The following is a 27933-nucleotide window of genomic DNA, read 5'->3' on the forward strand; positions in this document are numbered from 1 at the left end:
TGCAAGATGTCGGTGAACGGGCAGCGTGGCGAGTGCTGGTGCGTGGACCCCATCCACGGGAAGGTGATCCAGGGTGCGCCCACCATCCGTGGGGACCCCGAGTGCCACCTCTTCTACACAGCCCACGAGCAGGAGGACCGGGGAGCACACGCCCTGCGGAGCCAGTAGACGGACGTGATCCTGCTCGCCGTGGCCCTGGTGCTGGATTTGTACATGGTTTTCAGCGCGTCTCTTTAGGCTCTGGAAGAGACCAGGGTTGGGTCCCACGTTCTGCCCTCCTGCTGCCCGGCTCCTGGGGAGGGAAGGGACGAGGGGAGGGGAAGGGCGGTGGGGGGGGGTTGCAAGGAGAAGGGACTGCTTTCCTATAGTCTTTTGCCCAATGTCAGCCAGAGAACCGGTCTTTTTTGCTCCTCGCCCCGTGGCCCTGCCCTCCCTGCTGCTTTGCGGCACCTTCCGCAGGCAAAACCCTTTGCCATGGAGGGGAGGGGGAAAAAAAATAATAAAAAAAAATAAAATAAAATCCCACTTCCCCCTCCATCCCTCCCTCCCCCGAGACCAAAGACTGTAAATACTGCTTCTCGTGTCCTGTTGGTCCTGGCGCGGGATGCGGTGTGGGAGGGAGGGAAGGAGGAAAGCCCCCCTTCCCAGCTGGAACATGCCAGTGCAATGGGGATGCGTCCCCCAAGGGGGCATCACCAGTGGATAGAAACAAGACAGCCCCCCCAAAACCACCCCTAGCTGCAGCCAGCCCTGCTGGTCCAGGAGGATGGGGCCTCTGGGTGACTGCAGAGCTGAACGCTTGGTTTTCCGAGGGGTTTGGAGGGCTGTTGCCCAGTATTTCTTAGGGTCGGCTTAAGCTGAGGGAGCTAAAGTGAACTTGCCGGGGCTGGGTGGAAGGATGCCTGTGTAGATTTAGGATAACCAGCCAGGGAGTGTCTCTCTTTCTCTTCTTTCTTTCTTTCTAGATAGGAAAAACTCATCTAAAACCTGCACTCCCAGCAGCTGCTCTTGTCCCTCCATTTTCGCTTGGGACAGGAGTGAGCATTTGCTATTCAGCACACACTTTTTTTTTTGTAAGTACAGTATATATCATGCTTTGTAAAGGCCAGGACACACACGCACCCGTCTGCCCACGTACACGTTTGTATAGGTTAAAGCCAAGCAATTGCAGGCACTCTGAGAGGTTTTGCACTGGACATGCCGCTCTGAGGACCGATGTGTCTCTGCCGTTACTTCACCTGTTGATTTCTTTCTGTACAGAACACACCGACGCTGAGAATAAATAACTTCCCCGTCGCCTAAGCAAGGAGATTTTATTTTTTTCCTCCCCTTTTTAATATGGCTACCCTTTGCAAAGCAATTGCAAACATCCTTCTCCTTACATTAAAAGCAAGCAAATTGTCTTAGAGCTTTTTGCAGGACCTTGGGCAGGGCTGGGGTGGGCATTGCTAACAGAGGGGTTGAGGGGCTGGTGCTGTCACTGCGCTGTCTTTGGAGCTTCTGGAGAAACACCACAGTGGAGTCCTCCTGCTGATATCCCTCATCTGGGGGCTTGAAGCTGGGTAAGGAAAAGCAAAAAGCCCCAAGCTTTGCAGGAAAGGGAGCACTGGGATTTGTTGCTGTTTTTTTCTTCCTTCCTGTCCCTATGTTTCACATCTGAAGTGGAAAGAGCATGGATGGTCTGTGTATATTAAACCCCTTGTGTCCTTGCGGGAGCTTGGAAGTATCAGTGGAGGAGAAAAGGAAAAGACCTTGGGGCTGTGGTGGGAAAGCGATGGAGATATGTGTGAGAGGGAGCAAGAACGTATGAGGGAGGAACGCACCTGCATGCAAAGCCAAGTAACTGTAAAAATGATGCTACCTGTTTTCTGTTAACAGCCAAGGGTGTTCTGCTTTTTCATGTAAACCTTGTGCATGCTGGCTCTCAGCTGCAGTTTGTACTTTTTGTTTTGTTTAGGAGTCAGGAAGTTTTCTTTTGTTTTTCTTTTCTCTTTTGGAAAAGCTGAGCTGCATAAAGTTGGAATAAATTAAATGGGATGCCAGAAAACTGTCATCTTCCCCCCCCCCTTCCCCACTCCCCTCTATTAATAGAGCATGTTTTCTTGCCTGCGGCATCACACACAAATTTGGGCCTGTTTAGCTTTTGCCCTGGGGGTGTTGTAAATGCTGGGCCCAACAAGTGACACTGGGATTTTGGCTTTCATCCTTACTGGTCCCAGTTGTATGAGCAGGGAAGAGCTGGTGTCACCCCCATCTCCCCCCTCTGGTCCTGCTGCATGCGGTGTTTTTTTGTGGTTCTGCAAAATGCAACCATGCCTTCGAGTCCTCTCAAGTCAGCATCTGGCCAGCACATGTGCGGAGACCGTTTCCCTGCCTGATGGCAGCCAGGTTTGGTGGAAAAGGGTGGGTGGTTTTGTCACACTTGGTTTGGTGGGGAGGGGGTAGCGTGAGCACCCTGACCAGCCTCATGCTCGCAGAGCTCCGCGGGAGGGTCCCTCTGCCCAGTGCGGGCACCGCTTTGGGGTCTTGGCAGATATTTGGCCAAAGACTGTAAGGGTGAGGGAGCTCTGCTCCTCCCGGCTTTCCCAGCCGCAGTGTTTTAGTTGGTGCTTGTGTCTGACCATGCTGTTGGTTAGCCAGCAGATGGACCTGTTCTCCATGGATCATCCAGGTCTTGATGGTTTTGGTCTCCTCTGCCTGCTGCGTGAAGAGTTTCTGGGCTGGGCAGAGCGCTGCTTGGAGAAAACTCCCCTGGCCAAAGCACAGCGCTTGGGACACCACCACAAAACACAGAATAACAACAAACCATGCTATATTCAGTTAAAATTGCAGCACTGAGGGCAAGGCCCCATGTGGCTGGGGTTAACCAGGGGCCTTGTGAGGAACGTGCTGTGGGCGGGCCTGGTGGGCCTTGCCCCTGCTGGGCCTGGGGTGCGCGGCCAGCCTTTGTCCCCAGAGGGATTTTGGCAGCCAAATCCTGTGTTTAGCTGGGCAGCTTGGGGGGGAGCACCCAGAAAAGGCAGGGGGTGGGGGGGCAGGCAGAGCACCCTGCCCGAAGAGGGCTGGGGGAGGTGGCAAAGGAGCCCAGAGCACAGCCATGCCTGGGGCTGCCATCCCGTGCAGGGGCTGGGGGTGGCTTTGTACCTGGACTGAGAGCCGGGAGGGGAGAGGAGCCCTCAGCCCAGCACTGGTGGCTACTTGCAAAGGGGCAGAGGGTCTGCTGTACGGCAAGGGGAGCAAAGAGCTGCTGGTTAGATTTCCCCAGCCTTGTGACACGTCCTCAAGGGTGTGCGTGTGTGCATGCACGTTTCTGCTGGCTGTCACAGCTTGGGTCTGGGCTTTGGGGCTTCTTCTTGCCCAGCTTTGTGTGTTTTGGGTGATGGGGTGGGAGGTTGGGTTGCAAGGACAGAGCCAGCAGCACTTAGGTATCAGGGGAAGCCCCGCGGGGCCTGGTGTGCACACAAAGCTGTCTGCACTGGCAAACTGCAGTCCTAGTACAGCATACATTATACACTAGGATAATGCAAATAATATTTAATGTAAGCAACATAATGAGACAGTACGCGTAGCTATAGCTATTCTCTACATCTGCCCATAGCCATAGCCTGCCCGTAGGAGTATGAATTGCTGGCCTGTGAGCTGGGGGGGGTAGTACCCTCACTTTTGGGGTGGAAAGCCCGCTTTCAGTGCCTGCACGCCTGCCAGCTGCAGCAGCAGCGCCTCCCTGCCCAGCAGCACGAGCAGCTCAGGCAGCGCAAGCAGCACAGGCAGGCTCAGCGCGCCGCCTGGTGCCGGCTGCCTCCTGCAGTGTGGGGTGACCCCACAGCCTGGTTTGGCCCCCCAGGGGCTTTGGGGTGAGCAGGAGGCAGAGCCAGCCCCGCGTGGTGTAGATAAGGATGGGGGGGACGTGTTTTGGCACGCCACTGGCAACTTCAAGTCCTCATTTGGGGAGGAAGGGGACGTTTTTGTGTCCTGCCCTTCTGTGGGCGCGTGGGGCGATGCTGGCAGCTGGGGTGGATGGAGGGCATAGGGCGGGTGTGTGGGAGGATGAAGGGTGGTGTGGGTGGAGGGGAGGCTGGATCTGGGGATCTGGCATTGGTAAGGACAGCGGTGGTGGGAAGGGGCACTGAGAGCTACCCTGAGGTCTCTGAAGACCACGTCCTGGCTGGGCTAGGCTGCTCTGCAGGGATGGGCTGGGGATGCTCCTGCATGCCGAGGTGTTGGGGCAGGACTTCCCCTCGCCCGTGGCGTTTTGAGGCTCAAACATTGTGGCCCAAACTGTGGATCTGTTTGGGGTAGCAGCTGGGAGCTCAGCATCACCGGCACCAATCTCTCTCCCCAAATAACCTGGCAGAACCTGCTCAAAGCTCAACCTCGCGATTTTACTGCTGCCGTAGCAGATTGCTCTGGAGTCTAAAGCTCTCCTCAACCCTTGCCACCACGCCGGCCCTGCCCTGGACCTCCCGCAGCACCCTGCGGGGCTGGCTGAGCCTCCCTGGGCACAGCGTGCTGAGGGCAGGGCCGGCACACAGACGCTCCACGAGGGTCAGGCACAAGCTAACTGAATGCATAACTTTATTAAATAAATGCTTTGTCATGAGAAAAGACAAAGATCAAAGAGTAACATAAATTATAAGTTGAATAAATAGTATACAGCAATCTTCACTTTTTAATAAAATGTGAGATTTTTTTTTTTAAGTACAAAATGCTAAACAGAGCATTAAGCTCTTCTTCCATTGTCAGTTTTTCACAAACTGCTTTTTTTTTTTTTCCCACCAGTAAGATTATGAGTATTTCTTGTTTACTGGAAAAAAAAAAACAACAAAAACAAAACAAAACGAAACAACAGAGCTACCGTATGTATGTAAAGCTATAAAAAGCTACCGTAAAATGTGTAGTGAGTATTGCTTAAAGATTAAAAAAAAAAAAAAAAAAAAGACCAGGCAGGAAACTCGGAATCTGGTGTGTGAACTAGTGTGGGTGACGGTGGGTGACGTGCGTGGTGACGTCTGTCCCAGTGGCAGTGGCGGGCGGCTGGCGGGGCTGGGGACAGGGCACGGTGCGCAGGGCTCCTCGCCAGGGCCAGGACAGCGGTCTGGAAGCGAGGTGAGCTGTCTGTTGTTAAATATACAATGCTCCGTTTGGGAAAAAAAATCAGTAACAACAACACAAAAAAAAAAAAGGAAAAAAAACAACAACAACAAAGTTTTCACGGGGAAAGGGGAGAAAAAGAGAAGGAGGAAGAGAGAGAGGGAGCAGAGAAATAGTGCAAAATGCTCTTGTACTAGTGGTTTTCGAAGGCCACTGCAGTACAGACAAGGGGTAACCCAGCTGCTGAACATCTCCCCTGGGAGATGTGGTCCAAGGGCTGTCCTCACCCCTGCTCCAGCCTTTTCCTCTCACCCTGCGGCCGCTGGTGCGTGAAATGGCCGGCACCTCCCCGTGCGCCTCGGTCCCCGTGCCGCTCGCCTGGCTCCCGCATCCACCCCTTCTGGTTTTCCCACCCCAAAGGCAAAGCGGGTCCCTCCACCTGCCCGCTGAGAACGGCAGCACTTCGTCACCGCCCGACGGATTTTTGGAGCTCGTGGGGCCACAGCTGGGACCCACTTTGTATGGGGAGGACAGGGAGTCCTCCTCCGTCCCCCTCCCAGTGTCACGGTGGTGGCTGCATCATAAGGCCACCACCAGGCTGGTCTGTGTCCCCTGGGAGCTGAGTTCTCCCAAATAGACCTCCCGTGGGGAGCTGCCATCCCTCTGCCCGCTCCCATCCTGCCTGTCCCCGGGCAGCACGGCTCCTTTCTCTGCAGCCAAAGGCTTTCAAGTTTTGGGAAATCAAACAACAAAACAAACAAAATGAACAAAAACAAAAAAGCAAGAACGAGAGGGAGGAGGGAGGGAGGGAGGGGGGGCACTGGGGAAGGTGGTACTGGCCTATAACAGTTGGGAAGTTTTGCATGGGGACTGGCAAGTGGAGGAGACGGGAGACAGCGGTGACGGTGCCTGTGGCCCTGGGGGTTGGCACGGGCTCCCCCTCCATCCTGCCACCCCTCCACCCCCCCTTCACCATCCTGTTCACCCCCCCCCCCCATCCTGCTCAATCCAACCCTGCTCCATCAGCCCCACAGAGCCAAGGGGGCCCTCCCCAGCCCCAGCTCCCCTCCAGCACCACGGGGGTTGCCTAACTCCTGCTTTTCTTTTTCTTTTTCATGGACGGAAAGAGATCTGCATTTGGTGCCCCTCCTCACCCCCCCGTTCCCCCCTTCTTTTCAGCAAAGGAAGGCACTCCACCCCCAGCTCCAAACGTGCCCCACTGGGTCTCCGTGGAAGTCTATTGGCAAAACTTGGGGGCCAGCCAGTCCTGCCCTCATTAGGGCAAAGCATCCTTGCAGGATGCCTGGTTGTGGTGGTGGTGGGGATGCCGTCCCCCGGGACACTATGAAGGCACCCAACCAGTGACGGAGAGGAGCCTTCACCAGAGCTGGTGCTGAGTCCCTCCTATCCTGGCCCCACTGGTGCTTGGGCCCCCTCTTCCTCCCTGTCCAGCCCCAAGAGTCTCAGACCAGCTTTGGGGGATGCATTGGCTGCATCCTCCCCCAAAGACTGGCCGCATCCTTTGGATGGCTCCAGGTGCGTGTTTTGAGTGCCGGGGCTGCAATGCCCAGACTCCACAGCTCCTTCTCCTCCCCTTTGCTGCAGGATTTCCCAGCGCAGCAGTCGCGGAGACCCTTGTCATGGGGAAATGAGTCCCAAAATCCAATGTGGAAAATTAAAAAAAAAAAAAAAAGAAAAAAAAAAAAAGGACACAATGAAATAGTCAGGAAGGCAGCTGACAGCTGTCCAAGCATGCCTGAGGCAGTGGGTCTCCATTTCGCGGTGGCCTCTGTCACTGAATGAGGACATGGTTCCTGGGTGAAGTGTGAGGACCTGTTGCAGGATCTCACTGCAGGATGGGGAGATGGTGGAGGGAGTCAGCCATGGCAGACATGAGCAGTGTCCTCAGTGTGAAAGGATGGAGACTGGTGTTTTCCTAACCCTGGGAAAGGCTATAAACCAGCCTTAACAAAAACCCAAGATGAAATAAAGTCTTTTTCCCCCCTGGAGCAAACTATTTTTTTTTTTGGCTGTGAAAACAAAAATAATTAAAAAAATAATTAAAAAAATCTCCATAGTTGGTCTTCGCTGTGGCAGCAAAGGGTGGTGAAGGGTTTTGTCCCCGGTCCCCTGTCCCCATGTATGCCTGCTTCGCTCTGGGGAGTGGTGGAGCATCTGCAGAGCCGGCTCGGACGCAGCCCTTGGTGTTGGTGGGGCCTCGGGGCACCTCCGTAGCTCTGCTCCCTGTTCGGTCCAGCAGCTCTCCCCTTGCTTGCAGTGAAGCCTTCAAATTGCAGGTTTCCAGGCACGTTTTGCAAGGAGAAGTCATGTCTGTGTGCACGCACACAGCAAATGCTTCCACACACGGATGGGTGACGTTTGGAGTCTCACTCGTCCAAAACTCGGATTTCTGACCTCCCGGTCAAGAGGAACTGCACTGAGAAGGATATGTCTCCCTTCTGGAGTGTTTCTTTTTGAAGTCCACAAATATTGCGGGGGATATTCGTGCCGTTGCAGGAGCTTGTGTGTCCCTCCCCGGTACATCTCCAGGTGCGCAGCAGTCCCGCTCCTCCTCTTCCTCCTCCTCCTCTTCCTCCCAGAATGGTTCAAATCTGCCTGGATCGGGGCGGTCGTTTGGGACGGAGATCAGATTGACTCGAGTGCATCCCGGCGATGCAGGGAGGAAACTCCAGAAGAACGGAGCAAGGAGTGGAGACGCTGGTGGCCGCGAGCTTTTCTCTCCAGACCCTTTAGAAAATGACTAGCTAATCCAGAAAGAATTAAAAAAAAAATAATGAAAAATTCACCCCGCCCACAACCCCAATTAGAAAATCACCAACTCGGAGAGCTTCCTACGTTGGCGTGGGCTCTGCTCAGCAGCACGGGGGCGCGGGTGGTGCAGGGAGAGGTGCGGGATGGCGGAGCGGCCGAAGCTGGCTTGTCTCTGGCTCTGTCCTTTCCTTGCTGAGTCCTTGCTGTCAAAACGCTGCTGTAGATTCCGAGTCCTCAGTTTCTTCAGGGTTTGTTTTTCTCTTTTCTTCTTTCTTTTCATCTTTCTTTTCTTTTCCATTTTCGTTTTCTTTCTTTTCAATTTCTTCTTTTCTTTTCTTTTCTTTTCTTTTCTTTTCTTTTCTTTTCTTTTCTTTTCTTTTCTTTTCTTTTCTTTTCTTTTCTTTTCTTTTCTTTTCTTTTCTTTTCTTTTCTTTTCTTTTCTTTTCTTTTCTTTTCTTTTCTTTTCTTTTCTTTTCTTTTCTTTTTCTTTTTTCTTCTTTTCTTTTCCCTTTTTCTTCTTTTTTTTTTCCTGCTTTTCTTATTCCTTGTCCTTTCTTAACTTCTCTTTTTTCTTTTCATTCTCCTTTTCCTTATCCCTTATTTATATTTTTATTTTCTGTGCCTTTCTTTCTCTTTTTTCTTTTCCTCTCTTTTTTTTTCTTCTTACATGAGATGAAAGGAATCGGAGTCCCGGGGTGCGGGGAGGTGTGGAGGGGAGGGTGGGAGGGAGCCTGGGTGGGTGGTGATGGGGCGGAGGGAGGGGATGCGACTTCACTCCACGTTGCTGCTGTCAAACGCGTGACACTGCAGGTCTCCGCTCAGGTAGTCAGTCCCCGGCAGCTTCATGCCGTATTTGTCCACGCACCAACACAGCCCACGCTTCCGGCCTCGGGAGGGCTTGCACTGGGGAGACACCGAAGGTCAAAGATCAGGAGCTTGTCACCAGCCTCCTGGAGCCTCCTGAGCTGAGGCTCAGCCCTGCGCTTTGCCGCTTTTACCCCAGCACCTCCATCCCCACTGCTCCCCCAGCCCAGAGCTCTCCTTTTCCTTCTCCCCTCCCAGCTGCTTCGGGATGCTCAGCTCAGGCTGGACCATGCTCAGAGCCACCAACAAGGCCACCGAGCACCAACCGTGCCCGGAGAGGCTCCCAGCTGCTTCCCCACCAGCCTGGTGGAGGAAAAAAAACCTCCATCTGTTCCACCTGGGATGGAGGGCGGGGAAAAGCCTCCCGGGTGAGGGGCATCCCTGCCTCCACAGGGCTCTTACCTGCTTCCTTTTGTAGAAGCCCTTTCGGTCGCAGTTGGGGAGGTGGACGGCACGGGGGACCATCCGCTGGCTGCTCTTCAGCTCCTGCAGGGAGGCCTCCATGTGCCTGCGGCAAGGGCCCTGCGAGGAGAAAACGGAGTACGTCAGGTGGGGAGCACCCTGCGGCGAGCCTTGAGCTGCGAATGTCCCCACGTTCCACCTTCCACCCCCCCCATACCCCCTCCCGTGGTCACCAAGCCCTCCCACGGAAAGGGACGGCACCCACCAGCTCAAACTCTTGCCGGAGCTCGGGGATGACGACGCGGGGATGTGCCGTGTTCTCCGCCATGCCCACAAACTTGGCCAGGGTCAGCTTCTTCCGGCGGTCCTTCTTCAGAGCCTCGGCTTTGAGCTCGGAGAGGCGCCCGTGCTTGGGCCGGTAGGCCTTGGGCGGGTAGGTCTCCTCTGTCATCTCCGACGTGGTCGGCTCCTCATGTTCACGGGACTCCCGTTCTGGAGGGGGAAGGACACCGGACCATCAGGTCTCCAGCGGCTGACTGGGGATTGCTTGTTTGACCCCAGAGGACATCTTTGCACTGGGTAGGAAGGGCACGAAGGACCAAAGAAGGGCCATGGAAACGTATCTGTCCTCCAGGTCCCTTCTGGGAATGCCCCAGGTCTCGCTCCTGGTATAACCCTCAAGGGGCCAGCAGGAAGAAGAGGCTTTAGCAGAGTTACAGCCCAGCTGTGTGAGGTGAGAGCAGCCCTCGTGCCCAAGGATGTTTTCCCCGAAAACACTTCTCCAGCTCCTGCCTACAGTCCTGGCTTTATCCTACTGTGTGGGACTTGTGGCTTTTGTGTGGCCCCAGGAAGGTGTCTGTGAGCACGGAGCAGCTGGGGGTCGCCACCGTTTGCAGGGTGTCAGAGGAGGGAGACTGGTGGGAGGGTGATCCCACACCCAGACAGGGCCAGAGGGGACACAAAACGTGGCAGAGAAGACTCTCTTCAGCAATGACAGGAGCATTAAGCGACAAACTCCCATCCCTCCCCACCTTGCAGGTGCAAGAGCAAAAGCCAGGTGCGCTCAAAGATGAGATGACGCCAAGGCCCAGGACTATCACACAGCAAAGCCGCCACGTGGCTGGGTAGACGCTTTGGCCACGATGCTGAACACCGACAGGCGCTGCGATCACCAAAGGTCCTCAGCCTGCAGCCACGCTCATGGGGCTCACCCAGCCCTGATCCCCTGGCAAAGCCTGTGGCAATGCCTCAGAGCAGTGCTGCCTGACTACAGCTGCCACCAGTGGCACCGCAGGCAAGGGAGGAGCACATTTAGGCTCTGCCCATGGCCCTGTGCACCGCCTCGCATCGCCCCAGCGTGACCTGCACAGGCAGGATGCAGTCAGGAGCCCTTGCACGGTTATATATAGGAGAGCTGGTGACAGGCTAAACTTAGCTGACTTGTGACCTTTAGTGCAGCCACCAGAGTGAAAAAGGGCTATTTCTGGACTAAATTTGAATACGGTTTAGCTCCTGAGGTTGCTGGTCTCCCAGCCCCTGGTTCCCAGGGGACCGGTGCTGATGCCGCCAGATTTGTGCTGGGGCCAGCAGGCAGGCATGGGAGAAGCCACCACAGCAGGAGGACAAGTACCAGGGGGGCTGAAACAAGGCAGACAGGAGCGTCCCTGCAGACGGCTTTGCCCCACCAGGTTGCAGAGTGGTGCGCAGGGGACACCCGGCAGGGGACACCCGCTTGGGGATTGATGGCAACACCATCCTGGCACATGCAGTGGGTGGCCCTAGAAGTAGCAGAGGGGACAGGCTGGTCACTAGGTCCCCACTTTCAAAAGCTGCTAACAAAAGCTGCTAAGTTTTCTGTGGACACATTTATTCAAACAAACCACCTTCCCACCTCCCCCCCCCCCCTTTTTTTTTCTCCTTCCACGAGAACAGAGGTGGACCAGCATCCCAGACTCAGCACCCTCCTAACTTCCAGAAGCCACATAAATGACTCCATGCATCATCCCTGGGACTTGCACGTCTCTCCAAGACGGGATCCTCTTGCCATTTTGCCCTGTGACACTCATGTGCCTGTATTTTTGTCTTGCTGCTGGATTCAAAGTCACTCCTCTATTATAAGAGGATGGTGGACATGGGACAGGGAAGAGATTGATTACATCGGGAATGTACGGGGTGCAGTAGAAGTTCAAGCTTTGTCACAAGATGCTGCTGCAATCCAAGGTCTGAAAGCAGACCAGAGACAACTGCAGTGAACAAGTCCTTCCACAGCCCCGACACTGCTGCCACCTCTGTCCTTTGAGCCCCCTCTGGCACCGACTGCTGGGGCATCTCCCTGGGCTGCCCTATAGCAGCTACAGGAGGGGAGGATTCACACCCTGCCCTAACACGACAGCATGCAGCTCATTACCTATGTAATAACAAATGAGAGAGGCGCAGCTACCTGGGCAGCCCTAAAAAAAAAAAACAAAAACAAAAACCAACAACAAACAAACGGGACACGGCAGCGAGGATCCAGAAAAACAGCACAGCGTGTCCAGTCCCCCGGACTCATGGTGCAATGGGTGTTTGCAGCGGCTCAGTCCGCTCATATGGCCAGCAACTCGAGCCTGTGCAAACACCTTGTTCCTCCGCTTCCTGCAGGCTGCCAGCAAGCCAGGGCGGGCTGCGAGCCAGGGCCCAACGCGGAGCCCTTTCGGCGAGGGCAGGTGGGAAGCACAGGAGCACGATGCTCTGCAGAGGGAGCCAAGGACTGGTGGGTACTGAAAGCTGCCCGGAGGCAGGGGGAGCTGCCCTTCGCCCTCCCTGACACGCACAGGCCCACGCTCAGCAGCAACGCGCGGAGGGCTGGCCGCGGTGGGACACCTCGGGGTGGGCCGAGGGACCGGCTGCTGCAGGAGGAGGAAGGGCTGGGGCTACGCAGCCTTGTCCCGGCTGTTGTATTGCGATGCCCAGCCAGCCACGGAGGCAGCCACAGTGCCTGGTTTAGATCTTGATCTTCTGGTGAGAACTCCATGGATCCCTTTCCTCCACCCTCTGGTGATTTTTAGCCTAATTTCCTACAGCGAGGAGGCTGAAGCAGTCCCTGCTCATGCACCTGTGACTCTAACTTGACTCTAACGAGCCAGTTTAGACAAAGGGAAGGGCAGAGGTCTCTGACATACGAACTACTGACGAGCTCTGGGCAGGTGGTGAGGGACCATCATGGTACCAACGCGAGGGGACGGGCAGAGCCACAGCAGCAGCACCAGCTGCCCCCAGTCCTCACCTTCTCCCCCAGCCATCTCACCCCCATCAACCGGCAGCCACCCCATGCAACCGGGACCGTGTCAGCATCTCCAAAGCCCCCACACCCATCCTCACCCACCAGCTCATTCCTCAGCCTCCATCTGCCACCCGCGGCTGGCTCGTGGCAGGCAGCACTGGCACCGCTGCGTGTCTGCTCCCAAGGAGACGCTGGCGGGAGGAACGCCCAATTTCCCCGAATGAGCCCTAATTGTGCCTGTCTGAGACTCAGGAAGGAGGCTGGAGTATCTCCTCCCTCGCTGTCAGGATCTGGCCCGATGCACAGCCCATTCCCGCCTACAGTCAGAGCCAACTCCCATCCGCCTTGCCAACCTGGTGCTTGGGTTTCAGGCAGGCGGCTGTTTGCAGAGGCAGAGCATCCAAAATCTCCCAGTTTCAGCCCCGGGCACAGGGCACGGCCAACGGGCAGCAGGAGGTGGGTGAGTCTCACATCGCCACCCCTTCTCCCCACAACTGGAGAGACGTCAGCTTCTCAGCAGATGTTCCAGACCCGATGGCCACACAGAAGAGTGACATTGGTGGCCAAGCTGAAGATGGCGGCTAGCCGAGAGGTGGGACTTGGGCTGTAGGAATCTCAAGAGGCTGGAGACCCTATGGCCAAGGCAGGAGACTGAACTCGACTCAGAGCCACCCCATGACTTCATTTCTGGTCCTGGCACTGTGGTGTCCATGGGGGACCCAGGGAAAGACTGGAGAGCACCTGGAGACCAGCTCGCAGGTCCCCAACACCAGTCGGGCCAGCAGCTGCTGTCCTAATTTATGCAGGCTCCCATCAGCCCTGGGGGGCAGAAAATATCCTTAGCTGGGTGTGGGCTGTCCCCTGCCCCAGGGGATGAGGGCTTAATGCTGGAGCTGGCTGGCATGAGCTCCCTAGCAGGTCCTTCCCTCCAGGAGCCATTTCCACCCTGCCAGTATAAAGCAAAATACCAGCGACAGGGAAACCACAAATTTCTCCCACTGTCCTCGACAGTCACCGCGCAGAACAGCCTGTGCACCTCCCTGCACCTGGCCCCAAACCCAGCCCACGTGCTTTCATGCTCCGGAGGCTTTTGGGCACCGCACAGGGTGCGCGCGTGTGCACGTGGGTGTGTGGGAACGACACCTCCCCGCTCGCTCGCGTTGCAGGAAGCGTTTTCCAAATGACTGGGAGGCTTGAATTTTCGTAACAAATTTCCATCGGTTTCTGGCAGGGAGGTAGGAAAAGTACCTATTTGCTGCTGCTAATGATCCGTGCTCGTTACATCCACAGACCGCTGCTACAGGACTTGCTGTCCTGTTCAAAAACCGGAAAAAAAAAAAAGCCATGTGCACCTCAGGAGAACAAGCACAACCACTGCCTCTGATCTTGCTCAACAGCCTGCTTGATTATTATCATGATGATCATTATTTACAGCATGAGCACTAACATAATACACCGTTTGAGCAGGAAGGTGTTAGGGAAAGACATAACGGGGACCTTAGTTAAACCTCTAGCATGGGAATGACAGCAAATGTCACTGGTGGAGAGCTTGGGAAGTCGCTCAGTCCTTCTGCCCCCAGACTGGGCCCTCTGAGGGGCTCTTTGTGAGATGGGAATTAAGGCTTGCATTACCCAGGGCTGAAACATGGCTTCTTACACCACGGAGGATTTACCCCCAGGACAGAGTGCCACCTCCCAGTGTTCCCGTGAAGGGAAGAGCTTCATCATGCATGACCCCATACCCTGCTTTTCGAATGGGATTTGGGTCCCTGGTGGCAGCTGTCTTTCAAGGATCCTGGTTTCTGTCCCACCACTGCATACAACAACGTAGTGTTTTCTGAATTTGGTTGGGTGATCTTTGACACCCTGGCCTTTCTTTCTGGAAAACGTTCTGGGATCGGGCATCTACACAGGCAATGCTGGAGCTGGAAAAGGGAAAATGTATGGGAAAGGCTGGGGGACAGAGGAAGGGCTTTTTCTGCAGTTCCCATTGATAGGAACCACAAAGCACTAATCAGGACCAGATCCAGACACTCCCTCCTGGCTTCACCCATAACATCTCCCTGGCACAGACAGCCGCAGCCTCCTCCCTATTGCACCTCCACAATCTGACGAGCCCCACATTGGTGTCTTACATCTTCCTGCTGGATTTTGTACGCACATGCAGGCAAAGGCAACGCTGAAGTCAGTGCTTGTCTTCTGCTGCCCTGCACCTGCCAGAGTGCCTTTCTTTTTCCTCCCCATCCTTTTTTGCTACCGGTTCTTGCTGGGCAGCATGAAGCAGCTGCCTGTGGCTGGGAGAGGAGGAACGTCAGTGCTGCCCCTGAAAATAGCTGTAGCACTTGCAGCTCATGTTAGAGATGTACCTATTTTTCTTCAGATTGGGTCTTATGCAGCAAGTCTGGGCTTAGGGCTCTGCCTAGGAAAAAAAAAAAAAAATCTGTGCATTTGCCCCTCTTGTTCCCACTCCAGAGGAGGGGACATGCCTGACCCTCACCGAAACCTCCTGGGACAGGCAGGCAAGTTCCTCCCCAGCCTGCACTTGCACCTGCGACCACGTCAGGAAAGTAAAACTCCCTCCCTGCTGGTCAGCACACGGGGACAGTGTTTGCATTCCCGACAGGCAGGCAGGGACCGGGAGGGTCATCTCAGCTCGCGCCCTTTGGCAGCTGGAGAGCACAACTGAGCAAAAGCATTCCTGAGCTCCCCAGGGGCTGCGGGGATCAGCCCATTCACTGCCCTAACAAAGAAAAGCTCGCTTACATTCCCATTGCAGGCACAACCCCCAGCGTGACGGCAAATGACCCCCAACCCCGCCGGAGTGGGCACGGAGCCGGCTGCGGCGTGATGCCCGGGACTGGGGTCAGTGCCGCGGACCACCGCCCCGGTGAAGTCAGGCGCTGATGTCAGGCATCCGCGGCGGCCGTCCATCCTCAGGAGGAGCAGCAGCCAGGGCCAGGGCCGCAGGCTGCAGCCGGTCCCTCTGCTAGCCCGGGGCGTTGGCTACGGGAGAGCCAGCTGCGAGGCGCCATGGACTTTCGACGAACTTTTGTGCTTTGGTGGGGATTCAGCGGTGGGCCGGCGCGGGAGCGCGCTGGTGATGCTCGCAGGCGACGAGAGACTGGGAGGAGGCACCACACACTGAGATGGGCTGGAAAGCAGCAGCCCTGCTTGGAAGGGACAACCTCTGCTGATGGCCACCTCGCCTCCCCCAAATCCCCAAAATGCGCAACAGGCATTTACGATGGACCTAACACAGAGGATTTGGGATGGCTAAACTCCATGTCTAGGTCACTGTGGAGATACTGCACCCTCCAAACTGCAACCAGCCCCGTCATTTGGCTTAGATGTTGATTTTAGAGTGGAAGGACATATCTCTGGAGACCCCAGTCTCTTTTCCTGTGACTCCTGTGGTCTCACATAGGCTGAAGCTAAGAAAGGTAAATCCCACCACCTCTTCAGTACTGGTCTCCCTGTAGCCTGTGACGTAGCTGTCATGGGAAGCCGTGCCAAACTGCCTTACATACACAGGTGCACTGGTAAGAAAACCCAGACTCTATTTCCTTCACTGGGAATTTGCCCAACAGTTGTCACAATAAGCAAATTGCCTTTGTGATTTGCAGAGTGCTGCAAGGAAGTCTTGAGCAGTTAAAGCACTGTGAAGTGCCCACAAAAAAATCCACTCTGCCCCACCATGCCCAGTCCCCTACCCAGGATAAAAGAAACAAGTCCAAACAATCCACAGACCACAGCCCAAAAGCCACAGGAGCTTTTGGAAAAAGAGTTCTGGGATACCCCAGTACTTTAAATCCCTAAAACAGCATGGTGAATGTTTCTGGAACCTCACTCTCTTGTCCCACAGAAACAATTTTTAAGAGAAAGCCACGGACTGATGGGACCAAGCTCAGGAAAGAGATGGAAAAGCAGCCAAAGAGCTACAAGTGCTCAAACCTAGGCTAAGACTTATCTCCATTTTATCAAGCTGAGACTCAGCAGGGTGCTTAGGAGCTGCTCAGGAACACCTGAAGAACCATGGAGAGTGAAGACAGATGGCAAAAAGATGTTCTGTGCTGAGGCCTTTGTCTCTTAAGTTAGTGTTTGGACTTTGCTGAAGTAGTCTGGACGACCAGCTCTTTCTCAGGAGATTAATGTCTCCTCAGCAGAAACCTGTGGATGCAGATTCTGCTGCATCAGCCAGGGCTCACCTGCAGAGCGTGAATATCAGGTGCTTGGGCTGCCCCCAGGTTCACATATGATGCATGAGAAAGGGAGATCATTGTCCTGATGACCTTGCGTCTTCACACAAAGCTGGATGGGGGAGAAATGCAGCTCAGCATGTGGGAAGGAGCTCTCAAGGGAACCAACTCATGTTTAGGTCTGCTGCGGAAGTACAGGGCCTATCTGTAGGAATGAATCTCTGGGTCAGCACCGCTTCTCCGCACTGCCAGCAAATGCTGTGGAGGTGGGAGAGGTAAAGTTATGGGAGCTGGAACCATAGCTGTGTGCCAAATGATACTTTCCTAAGCTGGCGTTCTCTACTGCAGCCACAGAATAAAACTACCTCGGAGCAACTCTCCAGAACAAAGAGAAAATCAGGTTTAGATATGGGTAGCACCATGACAAAACCTCCTTCCCTAAGTGCTGCTAGCTGTTAGTTCATCAGGCTCCAAGCGTCCATGCTGTGCTGGAGGAGCCAGGCCTTGGCCAGGCTTGGGGTTCCCGGCAACAACCATTTCTGGTGAGATGGAACCCAAGAAACCTAACCAGTAAAAGAGCTAGGAAACTTCTGGGTCTCTCCCTTGTATTAAAAATGAACAAATATCCATCCATCTCAATGAAATGATGATGATGTGCCCCATCTTGCAAAATTGCAGGCACTCTGTTTCTAGATAGCTGCTTGGATCACCCTGACATTTCCTGAACAGTTATCTTCCAGGGAACTGAACTGGCAAGTGGAGAGGAAGGAAGTATTTCAGGATTAGATTTACATCAAGAAGCCCCTGTAGCTGATGCACTGATGATAGGAAGATAAAACATATTTCCTTCACATCATCTGGAGACTACAGATGTTCCCCATTCCATATGCTGAAGCTGCAGAAGAAGCTGAGAGCTGAATTGAAGAACAACTCAGAGAAATGTAGATAAATCAACTTTCAATATCATAGTGACCAAGACATATTTTTCCTTCCTGAAAAGGATGAAATCATTCAGTCTTTCTTAGTCTTGCATGTTTTCCAACAAATCCACCCTAGTGGCAGATTCCACTGGTTCTAGTAAAGGCATCAAAAAAGCTACTGTGCTGCCAACTAAGAGCAGAAAAGAACAAAGAAGGAAACCCAGGGAAGAAGACTGCCTGACTGTCTCTGTCTAACTGACGGTACAAGTGAGGAAAATTTGGAGTAGCTCCTGACAGACATTATTGAATCGTTTACTGACAGTTTCTCTATGAGGTTTAGCTGTGGCAAAAAGAAAGGAAGCCCCTCATGGAAAACAAACATGCTTTCATGTCTTCTCAATGAAAACAAAAGGGTCTGAACTGCTCATCTGGCTACCAGCTGAGAAGAGATAACCTGAAAAGCATCTGCTATTAGGATTTTCTTCCAACCCATCACACCTCCTTACTTCCTAAGGACATAGTGAGACTTTTTTTCAGGTCATCTCTTCTCAGGGTTTTGAATTTGTTTGTTTCACACTGAGCAGAGCTCTTAACAACTGGGAACAGAGCCTGGGAGAGGCTGGTCACGCTGGAGAGCAGTGGTCTCCATCACAAGATCCATCCCCGCTTATGGTAACGATGGTCTCTGTCAGACCCAACAGCAACCAATATCTGAAAGAGCCAAGAAAGCCAAACCTTTTTCCTCCCTCTAGAAAGAGATGAAAGCACATCAGGTGGAGTCTGGAGATGCACCTGTGTCAGGTGCTGAACAAGAACTGGCCAAACACCACAAATATTTCACACGTACAGCTGTGACTGCAACCTCCAGCCTAGCCTGGATTAATTTCTAGGCCTTCGGCCTGACTTTCACAGCTCTGCCTTAAACCAGATGGAAAAGATCTGTGAGATCATCCATTGCTCATCTCTGTGTCAGCACCAGATGACACATCGTCACATGCACTGTCCAGCCTAACTTTTACAAGCTCGCAGTGATGAGATTTCCACCTCTGCCCTCAGGCCTCCCTTCTGCTTTCTCAGTGGCTCCTTCTGTCAGAAAGCAGAGTAGGCCTGGGTAGGCCCAGCCGTTTCTTAATCCCTCAGTCCACTTAAGCAGTACCACATAAAAGTACCAGAAGTTTAATGTTCACACTCTGACAATATTGTTAAGCAGAAACTTGCCCAAGCCTGATCTGAAACGCTGGCTCTAGTCCCTCCTAGCCATTTCCCCCCCCCTACACTGCACTGGGGCATACACCGCCTGATTCCCTTTGGTCCAGCAGGATGTAAAGATGCTTTGAAATGTTAAAAAGCATCAACAGTCCCTTTACGCAGCAAAACGTACAGACCTCCATTTTGGGGTCTGAAACTCCAAGAAAAACAATGGATCGCTCTTTGCAACAGGTCCTGAGCCTTTCCAGAATTAATTCCCTGTTGCATTTCACTGTTTTTTTCCACAACCTCAAGCTGTCCCTGTTGCTACAAAACAAAATAACTGAACACTGAAATGCTTATGAAATGATGCAGTAAAATTTCACCCATTTCTGCCATTTCTTCAGGAAAGCTGAAGCCACAAATGAAAGTGACTGACACAGCCAAATGTATGTCTTTTATGACTAGCACACCGTAATGAGACTTTCTAGTAAAACTTTTTTCCTCTTTTCCTGCATCTCATTTAAATTAAAAAGTGAAAGCCAGGTTCCATGGTTGTTCACTGTCTTAATTACTAGATTTTCATCATTAGTCCAATGCATAACATCTGATTTCTTAAGCATGAATAATGAAGGGGTCTGTTGATTTAATTGTTTTCAGAGGACAAATCCCATCTGAATTTGGGAAAAGAAAATATTTCTATTGGTTTTCTGCAAAAAAAGAAATATGACTATTAGTCAACTTTGCCCCTAAAGTTACTTTAAGATACATTCCCTCTCTTGTTTAGCTGGGGGATCATTTCCTTAAGTATCTGACAGGATTACCTTCTTGCCCTTAAATAGCAACCAGACCAGCAATCTCCATCAACATAACAATTATCTCCATCAGTGAACCAGCTGTGTCCATCCAACAAGCAAACAAACCAAACTCTGCAATAACAGCCCTCAAGGCAGGCAGCTGCTAAGTGCTTTCCAATCCTACTGAAGCCAACAGCATCTCTGGGCTTTCCGCCTCACAGTCCTTCGAGGACTGAATTAGCTGGCCCGCAAGGAGGGGATTAGGTGCCTGAAGGCCTATGGTGCTCTGGGTCTCAATCCCTGGAGAAAAGGCACTCAGCACCTTTCAGGATCAAGACCTGCCTGGTTAATAGGGAGTGATGTGCAGCCGAGGGAGGCTTGGACCTTCCTTCAGGCTGTAGCATGAGGCAGGTGTGGTGTCCCAGCCAGAAGCTGGCAGCTCTGTGACATGGACTGATGGGCAGTTCACACACTTATCCTGGAAACATCATAAGCAGACAACAGATCCACCAGAACATGCTGAGAAATGGCTTCCTTGAGAGCAAATTTGCCCACATCAAACCATAGAGAGTCCCAAACTTCTGCAAACACATTACGCTGGCTCCTGCTGGGATTAACTGCGAACCGGTGGATTGACATAAACACTAAGGGGTCCCCTTAGATCACTAGCATCAAAGAGCCACTTCAAAAACAACATCTTGCTGAGAGTTGCCTTGGCTACACAGCTGAAGGAATAGAAAGAGAGCGTCTGGTGGGGGAGCGGAGGGGAGAGGACAGGGGATTTCACTCCTTCATCACCAGATGCGACACGACCCTTCCCGGACGGGCTGACACACGGAGCATGACCTGTGCCTGGCCATCTCCAGTGGCATCCTGGGCCCTCGGAGCATGGCACGGCTGCCACCCTGCTCTGCAACATACAGCAGCCCTGGGGACACCCAGCTTGGAGGCTTTCTCCAGCCTGACAGGTTACCTGCCCTCCCCTCCTTGCAGCAGAGCATCCTCATACTTTTGCTACACTTATCCTGAGGATAAATGGATGATACCAATCTTTTCTACCTGTTAAAAAACTCCTTACAAATGACTAGGTGGTTATTATGAAGGCTGCCAAGGAGTTCACCCAGGCCAAACCCTCTGGATCATCTCTGACCTCTGCGTGCACCATGTCTTCAGGTCCTGCTGCTTCCTCCTTCTCAGGTTATTTCTCCTGTCTTCAGCTTGCCACATCACCAAAAGGCCACCTTTTCTCAGTTCATGTCCTTTTTCCCACTTCCCCAAAGGCCACGTGCTGCTGCCTTGGCAAAGAGAAGCTTGCAGACTCCCGGCCATGTCCGTGCCCTTGGCTCCATCTCCTCCACCAGGCCCCAGTGCCCCCTGCACGGATCCTCCAGCCCTGTCAAGGGGCAGGAGGTGGCTGCACTGCCCTCAGCAAGCCACAGCCTGTCCACACCTTCGCTGGGGAGTCTCCAGTTGCTCAGGCTCTCGGGGTATTTAACATAGACTTCATCCATCCCGAAAGCACAACCCACGTCCAAACACGGCGTGTGAGCTCAGATCCACGCAGCTGGCTGGGGGGACTATCTGGCCTCTATCTCCTCCCTTACCTCCCGTTGTTTGATATGCTCACCTGCTGCATCTCATCTCTCAGCCCTCGGCGGGAGGAACAGGTAGGTTGCTCTCTGTACGCCGATATCTGATCTTTATGGCCAAATACCCCATGTGCCAGTCGTAAGCAGAACCGGAGCAATTTATGCGTGCTGCCTGGAAACCGTTCTGCCCCCAGAGACAAAAATGCTTTGTGAGTGTGTTTCCACACACTAAATGTTTGTGCAGGCATGTGTGGGTGTGTGAACATGGGTACACGTGTGTGTATGCTCACAGGGATATCTTCCCTACACGTAACAACCCTGCTGCTCAGCAGCCCACGTAGAGGGGCAGGTGTGCTCCAGCCAAATCCCACTTTCATTTATGTCCGCCCCTGAATGTGCACTACTTTGCTGAGGAAAAAAATACAGGCAGGATCTGCCATACTGTGGATCATTTTATCTGCCCTGTGCGTTAGCGCAGGTGAAACGAGCTACGACAGTTCTCAGCAGCTTGTCCTGCCCCTTCCTTGTGCTCCCAGGCTTCCCAGTTTGGGTGAGGAGCACTGGGAGCCACCACTGCTAAATCAGCTCTTGCTGCTGCTCCTTGCGTCGAGGATGGGCGCTCGCAACCGGGGAGCAGGCGAAGTTGCTCAGTGCAGCGAGCAAAGCTCACAGCCGACGTTAGGAGGAAGCAGAGCACCGTGCTGTGCTCGCAGGCACAGCCGCTCGCTGCCTCTCCTCCTCCCTGCCCTACCAACACGCGTGTGCCAAACGTGTGCCGGGCACAGGATGCTGGTGCTCGAGCACTGATGGGAGGAGGCACGCGGCCTCCCTCCAGCATCCCTCGTATCTGTGGAGGCTGCCATGTAAGGCCAGCCCCAGTGCTGCAGGCGGTGGTACAGCTCCAGGCGGGCTCGCTGGGAGCGGGTCCAGGCTGACAGACGTGCGCGGGAGCTTGGAGCCGCTCCATCACTCGCGCACGCACGCACGCACGCATGCACGCACAAAGCCACGTCTTTGCTCCGGTGAACTCTGCTGGCACCAGGCAGGAATTTCATTTGGATCAACTACTTAATATTCTTGCTCCTTCCTTAGAAACCAGGCTGCTGAAAAGTCTTTCCAGCCAAGGCCCCTCCTTTCCTGTTTGAACCACCCCATCCCTCCCTCCCCCGTACACGCACACCGCAGAAACCCAGCTTTCTTGCTGGCACCTGATGGATTTCACCTTCTCTCTCTCTCTCTTTTTTTTTTTTTTTTAATATATTGTTCTTGTTGTTGAAACTTCAGATCAAAAGAAAAATGGGGTTTTTCCTGTTTCGGATAGGAGGCTTTGCAGGCCTGTTGATACTAGCTTTTGCCTTGACAGCTCGGGAGCTGCTCTGCACAAAAGACCCGGTGCTCAGCACCGCACGGCTCCTTCCCCAAGCCCACAGCTGCTGCTGCGTGTCCCCAAAACCCCGCGCCCGCATCCTGCATCGCTGGGCGGGGAGGGGAAGAGCACTGGAAGGAGAAGCAGGGTGGGGGGGAACGTGTTGGGGCGGGATGAAGGACTGCACCCAACAGGAGCCGCAGGAAACCTGGGCTCCACAGCTCTCCTCCGCCGCCTGCTTCCAGCTGACGCAGCAAAGACGATTTTCTTAGCGCTAATTCTGCGCACCCCCCTCCCTTCCCCTCCTGGTTATCGTTGGCGCACGGTTTCGTGGGGAAACTTGCCAAGTCTCGCTCGCTTTCTAGAAAGAGAGAAGGAACGAGAGAGGAGAAGGAAATATTTGACAACCTTTGTTTTTCCACGAGCTGTTTCAGGGCGGCGGGCTGCGATCTGTGCCCCGCGCTCCCCGGCGCTCGGCCTGACCTTGCTGTGTCAGCAGGAGGAAGTCTGGCGGGAGCACGGGGCAGCGAAAATGGAAAGACGCGGTGTGTTTCAAACAAAACTTAAACAAAACAGAGAAAACCCAGAATCCTGAAGCTTGTGCCATAAATGAAGCTCATTCATGTTTTTTTTTTTTTTTTTTTAACCAGGAATGTCAATTACAGCAGCGGTGTTTGGCTTTCGGTAAAGGACGGTGTCTGACTGTTGTGCCAGCAAGGACTACAGGGACCATCCTGTCACTACCTACACATCAGCCTACTTAAAACGAGCCTTACCAAAGCCCTTTAATCCCACATTTGCTTTCATTTCCGACCTCTTCGCCAGCCAGGAGCACATCCTGTGCAGGAGCCCTAGCGTTTCTCAGCACTGCCGTGCCCAGCTTACAGAAGAGGAAACTGAGGCACGGTGCCCAGGAGCATCCTGTCCCCACGCGAAACATCTGGTCTGCAGCACAGCCAAGCCCGGCCTCCCAGCGCCGAGCTCCTGCAATATTCTTGCTGCCTTTCCACCTCGGCTATAAGGAGGAAAGCATCTGTGATTTTCAGCTCAGCCAGCACAAGTGCAGAAATAGATAGAAATGCAGTTTGATCTGGTCCTCGCCACTGTCCCAGAGTTGATTTCGCAGAGTGCTGATTCTTTCCCAGCGGTTCGCAGCTCAGGGCCAATTTTGGTCATTGATAGATCGGAGGGCCAGGCCAGCTTCCCCAGCACACAGTCCCTGCGCTGCTGGCCAAACTGGCAGAGGCCAGAAAGTTCAAGTCAAACTTCATTTCTTTCCTTGCCCCGTTGCTTAGTAACACGCCTATGAAAATATACTTTGTTCTCACACACTACCAGCTGAATGCCAAGAGCGTTTTTTCCCTCTCCCATCCTCAGGAATTCTTGATTTATTTTTTATTTCTTTTTTTTTTTTTTTTTTTTTTTTTTCAATCGTGCAAAGCTCGGGAGAAGCCTGCTGGTCTGCTGCGGCTTCCTGCAGAAGCCTTCCCCGCCAGGGCTCACCTCCCACCTGCAAACAAAACCCACTGAAAAGAGCCCCCCTGCGGCACTCGGGGAGCCCGAACGGCAACTGCAGGTGGTGCCGGGGGTTGCTTTTGCAACAAACCTGCAGCCTCTTCCCTATTCCTCTCCTTGTTCACTCAAAGGGTGCTCCCCATCCCAAGCTAACCAAAAGCAGCGACGTTACGAGGCGACCAGCCAGAGTTTGCAAGCAGAGCACCTGCTAAAGGACCAGGCTCCTTGGGCAGAGCGAGGCAGGCGGAAGGAAAGGAGGCTCACACCGGGAGCCAAGACACAAAGCTTTCTGGGGTGCCTTCGGTTCGCACGAGGCACCCTGCCTATGGGTGCAAGGCTCAGCCCCACTCTCGCAGCTGCTGCTGCCTTTTGCCTGCATGGCTTCACCTCCTGGCCACACCGCCTGCCTCCCGAACACACACGCACACGCGCAGGGTAAATAAACACGGCGGATGACGCGCTCGGGGATACTTCGCATAGCTCGGCCGTCAGCGGCTTCGTGCACGGCTTCCTGGGCTCCCGCACGGGGCAGCAGCTCCCGGCTTCCCCCTCTGCTCCCCACGCACCCCACGCACCTCCCCTCCCGGCCCTCACCCCATCCAGCTCCCTTGCAGAAGGCCCAGCTCTGTTTTGCTGTTTCTGGCCACTTTTAGGGGAGGGCCGGACAGTTTTGGTCATTTGGAGGGGGGAAAGTTATACGTCAATGTATATACGTGCCCACAGAAATTGGTTTTGCTCTGAAGGATGGAGCGCGACAGCATGACCGCTGCCTGCAAGCAGCAAAGGGGAAAAATAATAAAAGCACCAGGATTTATTAGGTGCTGGAAAGGAGAAACGGATTCCCATTGCGCCGGTATAAGCAGGAGCTTGCTAACAAGCTAAAATGACATTTTCCTGAACCAAAAAAAAAAAGGGGGGGGGGAGCTTGTTTCTGTTTTCTTTCTTTTTTTTTTTTTTTCCAAAGTGCTTTCCTAGGTCCCCTGGACTCGCAGACCCCCCCCCGCCTCCCCTGCATGCCATGGCAGAAGGACAGAAGCTTTCAGAGGAGCAGAGGGGACCTGTCCCTGTCCCAGCCGCAGGACCCAGAAGTGGGAGTTAACCGAGCGGCCAAGCGAAGGAGCGCTTTCTGCCGTGCTTTTGTCACGTGCAAGGTGCAAGCAGTTCAGAAGCTTGGCTTAGCGCTGCTGCTACCGCGCCAGCCCTCGTGCTGGCTTTTAATGCCTTCTGTCTGACCGTCAGCGACACCGCCGCTCGTTTCTGCATCCACAGCCTCCCTGCTCCTAATGCACCTGCTCTCCTCACCTCCCAGCGCTAAAACCCGTTGCCCAACAAAGAGGTCCAGCAGCAGGCAGCCAGGAGGGGCAGGCGGCCGCGGCCACAAGAAGGAGGGAGGCTGAGCGATAAACCCGGGGGGAGCTGAGGGTTTTGGGGATGGGGCAGGTGCCCTGCCCAGAAGGACCCTTTTATCTCAAGTGCAGAGCCCAGCTTGAGCCCCAGAGCAAAGCGGAGAGAAAGGGGGTCCTGGAGAGGGCGAGGATGGGGATGCAGGAGAGATGTAAAGGATGCAACTGGAGAAGGACCGCGATGCAGCTGGGACCAGGAACAAGTTTCTGGGAGGTGGGGGAAGAAAACTTCTCTGCCGGGGATGGGACAACCCAGCGGGGATGGATGGGGGGGTGTGAGATGATGCAACGGGAGGTTCAACCGGGGCGCGGATGGGAAGAAGGACTGGAGAGGCGGTGGGGGGCACGGGTGGGCAGCTGAGGGGATGGAAGGGCAGCCGCAGAGATGGCAAAGCAGCTGGGCAGGTGGAAGGGCAGCTGGAAAAGCGGGAAAGCAATAGGGGGGTGGCAGAGCAGCCAGGGGAAGTGGTGGCGGTGGAGAAGCAGCTGGAAAGACGGGGGCTTGGAAAAGCAGTGGGTGGAGGGGCAGGGAGAGGAAGGAAGGGGGAAATAGCCGGAAGGATGGAAAAGCAGCCGGGGTGGGTGCGTGCGTGAGGGAGAAGTCAGGTGGAAAGACGGAAAAGTAGCTGGGAAGATGGACAAGCAGCTGGTGGTGGCGGAGGGGAATGGAAGAGCAGCCGGAAAGGCTGAAAAGCGAACGGGGGGAGGGGAAACGGAAGAGCAGCCGGGGACGGAAAAGCGGGGCCGAAAGATGGAAAAGCAGCCGGCGGGGAGGAAAAGCAAGCGGGGGCGCGGAAGAGCACCTGGACCGCTGCAAAACGCAGCCGGCGAGCTGGGGGAGCGGGGGCAGGGAAAAAAAAAGAGCCCGAGGGGAGTGGGGGGGGGGTGGGGGGGGAGAGGAAAAGCAAGCGGAGAGCTGGGGGGGGGGAGGCGGCAAGGCGGAAAAAGCAGGCGGCGGGGCAGGGAAACGCACCCGGGGCCGGGGGATTAAAAAAAAAAATAAAAATAAAAAAGACGGAAAGGAGGAAAGGGAGCGAAGGAGGCGGCCGGCCGCGGGGCACTCACCGGCCTTGGCTTGCTCGCGGTAGCTCTTCTCGCTCAGGCAGACGGCGGTGCCGTGGAGCAGGGCGTGCAGCGGCTTCTCCTCGCCCTGCCGGGGGAGGCAGCGGAGCCCCCGGGCGCAGCGCTCGGTGTAGACGCCGCAGGGCTGCCCGGCGGGCAGGGCGCAGGTGAGGCAGCAGCCGCAGCCCGGCTCCTTCACCAGCTCGCAGCCCAGGGGAGGCGGAGGGCAGAGGGACAGCGCCTTGCCGTCGCAAGGCTCGCACTGCACGAAGGAGCCCAGGCACCGCGACAGCCCCGGGCAGGCGCCCAGCAGCACCAGGAGCCGCAGCAGCATCGCGCCGGGGGGATGCTGCGGGACGGGGAGCGGGGGCGGGCGGAGCTCGCTTACCCGCTCGGGCCCCCTCCGGGGGGCTCGGAGGTGGTGGTGGTGGTGGTGGGGGGGGTGTTGCGGGGTCGGGGGGGGAGCGGAGAAAATCGGCGAATTCAAAAAAGAAAAAGGGCGGAAAGCGCAGCCCCCGCTTGCCGGCGCCCCAGGCTTAGGGGGGTTATTGGCGGGGTGCGGGAGCCTCCCGCTTTGCTTTTGGCTGCGGGGGGGGCGGCTGGGTTTGCTTTGGGGCTTTTTGTCTTTCTTGCTTTTTCTCCTCCTGCCGGCTTTTTTTTTTTTTTTCCTTTTCTTTTCCTTTTCTTTTTTTTTTTTTTTCGCCTCGAAAGGGGGGATTCTCACCGCGATCTGCGGGAGCGCAAAAAAGAGAGGGGGGTGGGAAAGGGAGGGGGGGGGGGGGGAAAGGGAGAGAAGCGTGCGGGGGCTGCACGGGGGGCTGCAGCCCACAGGTTGCGGGGGGAGCCGGGGGAGGGGGTGGGGGGGGGACGGCGACTTCACGCACTCACTCACACGCACACGCACACTCTTCCCAAAGGGCTGGGAGGAGGCAGGTTGGGAAGGGAGCAAAGTTCCTTGAAAACCAGTGTCCTGCTCTTATTGCATCAAAGCAGCCAGGAGAAAAATAGTAATAATAATAAAAAATAATAATTAATAATAATAAAAAAAGAAAGCCCCGCAGGAGAAGGAAGGGGGGATGCAAAGCTCCCCTTCCCTCCCCCTTTCTTCTGCAGGAGGAGAAAAAGTCTCTCCCGACGCAGCGAGCTGCTGGGAAGCTTGGTATGAAGCAAAGTTGTGTTTCGATCGGCTCTGTTCAACCTCCCGCTTTCCTCTTCCAAGATTTGCAAAGGCAAAAAAAAAAAATAAAAAATAATAAAACAGTGGGAAAAAAAGCCCCCCAAAAAGGCAAAAAATAAAAAGAAAAGGCAAAAAAAAAAAAGAAAAAAGTTTTCTGCAAAATTAGAGTGGTTGCTTGCAAAGTCTGCAGAGGAGCGGTAAAAACGGGGGGGAAGGAAGGGGGAAAAAAAAAATGAGAAAAGAGGAAAAAAAAAAATCCACTTTGTAGATCTCCCAACACTTTTCCCCTGGAGAAGTTTCTAAAGAGACTGAATACTGCAGAACAGGCT

The 27933-nt window shown here is 54.4% G+C and overlaps 2 protein-coding genes across 2 annotated transcripts in view; one reads left to right on the top strand and one right to left on the bottom strand.

Moving 5' to 3' along the window:
• IGFBP2 (insulin like growth factor binding protein 2) overlaps positions 1–6798 on the top strand; it is a gene marked incomplete at its 5' end in the record, with an annotated part of 68769 nt that extends 61971 nt beyond the window's left edge. The window contains one exon of the mRNA XM_080598735.1: positions 1–6798. Within this exon, the coding sequence (XP_080454861.1) occupies positions 1–168 (168 nt within the window). The 3' untranslated portion in view covers positions 169–6798.
• On the bottom strand, positions 4559–27909 carry IGFBP5 (insulin like growth factor binding protein 5). The gene is made up of 4 exons (XM_080600817.1): positions 26431–27909; positions 9395–9621; positions 9130–9249; positions 4559–8766 (listed from the first exon to the last, which is right to left on the bottom strand). The coding sequence occupies exons 1-4, from the start codon at positions 26759–26761 to the stop codon at positions 8635–8637; spliced, it is 810 nt and encodes a 269-aa protein (XP_080456943.1). The 5' UTR covers positions 26762–27909; the 3' UTR covers positions 4559–8634.
• Positions 27910–27933: the final 24 nt, after the last annotated feature.

This window comes from Anser brachyrhynchus, assembly GCF_964034855.1.
Source record: "Anser brachyrhynchus genome assembly, chromosome: 7".
In the NCBI taxonomy this organism is placed as follows: Eukaryota; Metazoa; Chordata; class Aves; order Anseriformes; family Anatidae; genus Anser; species Anser brachyrhynchus.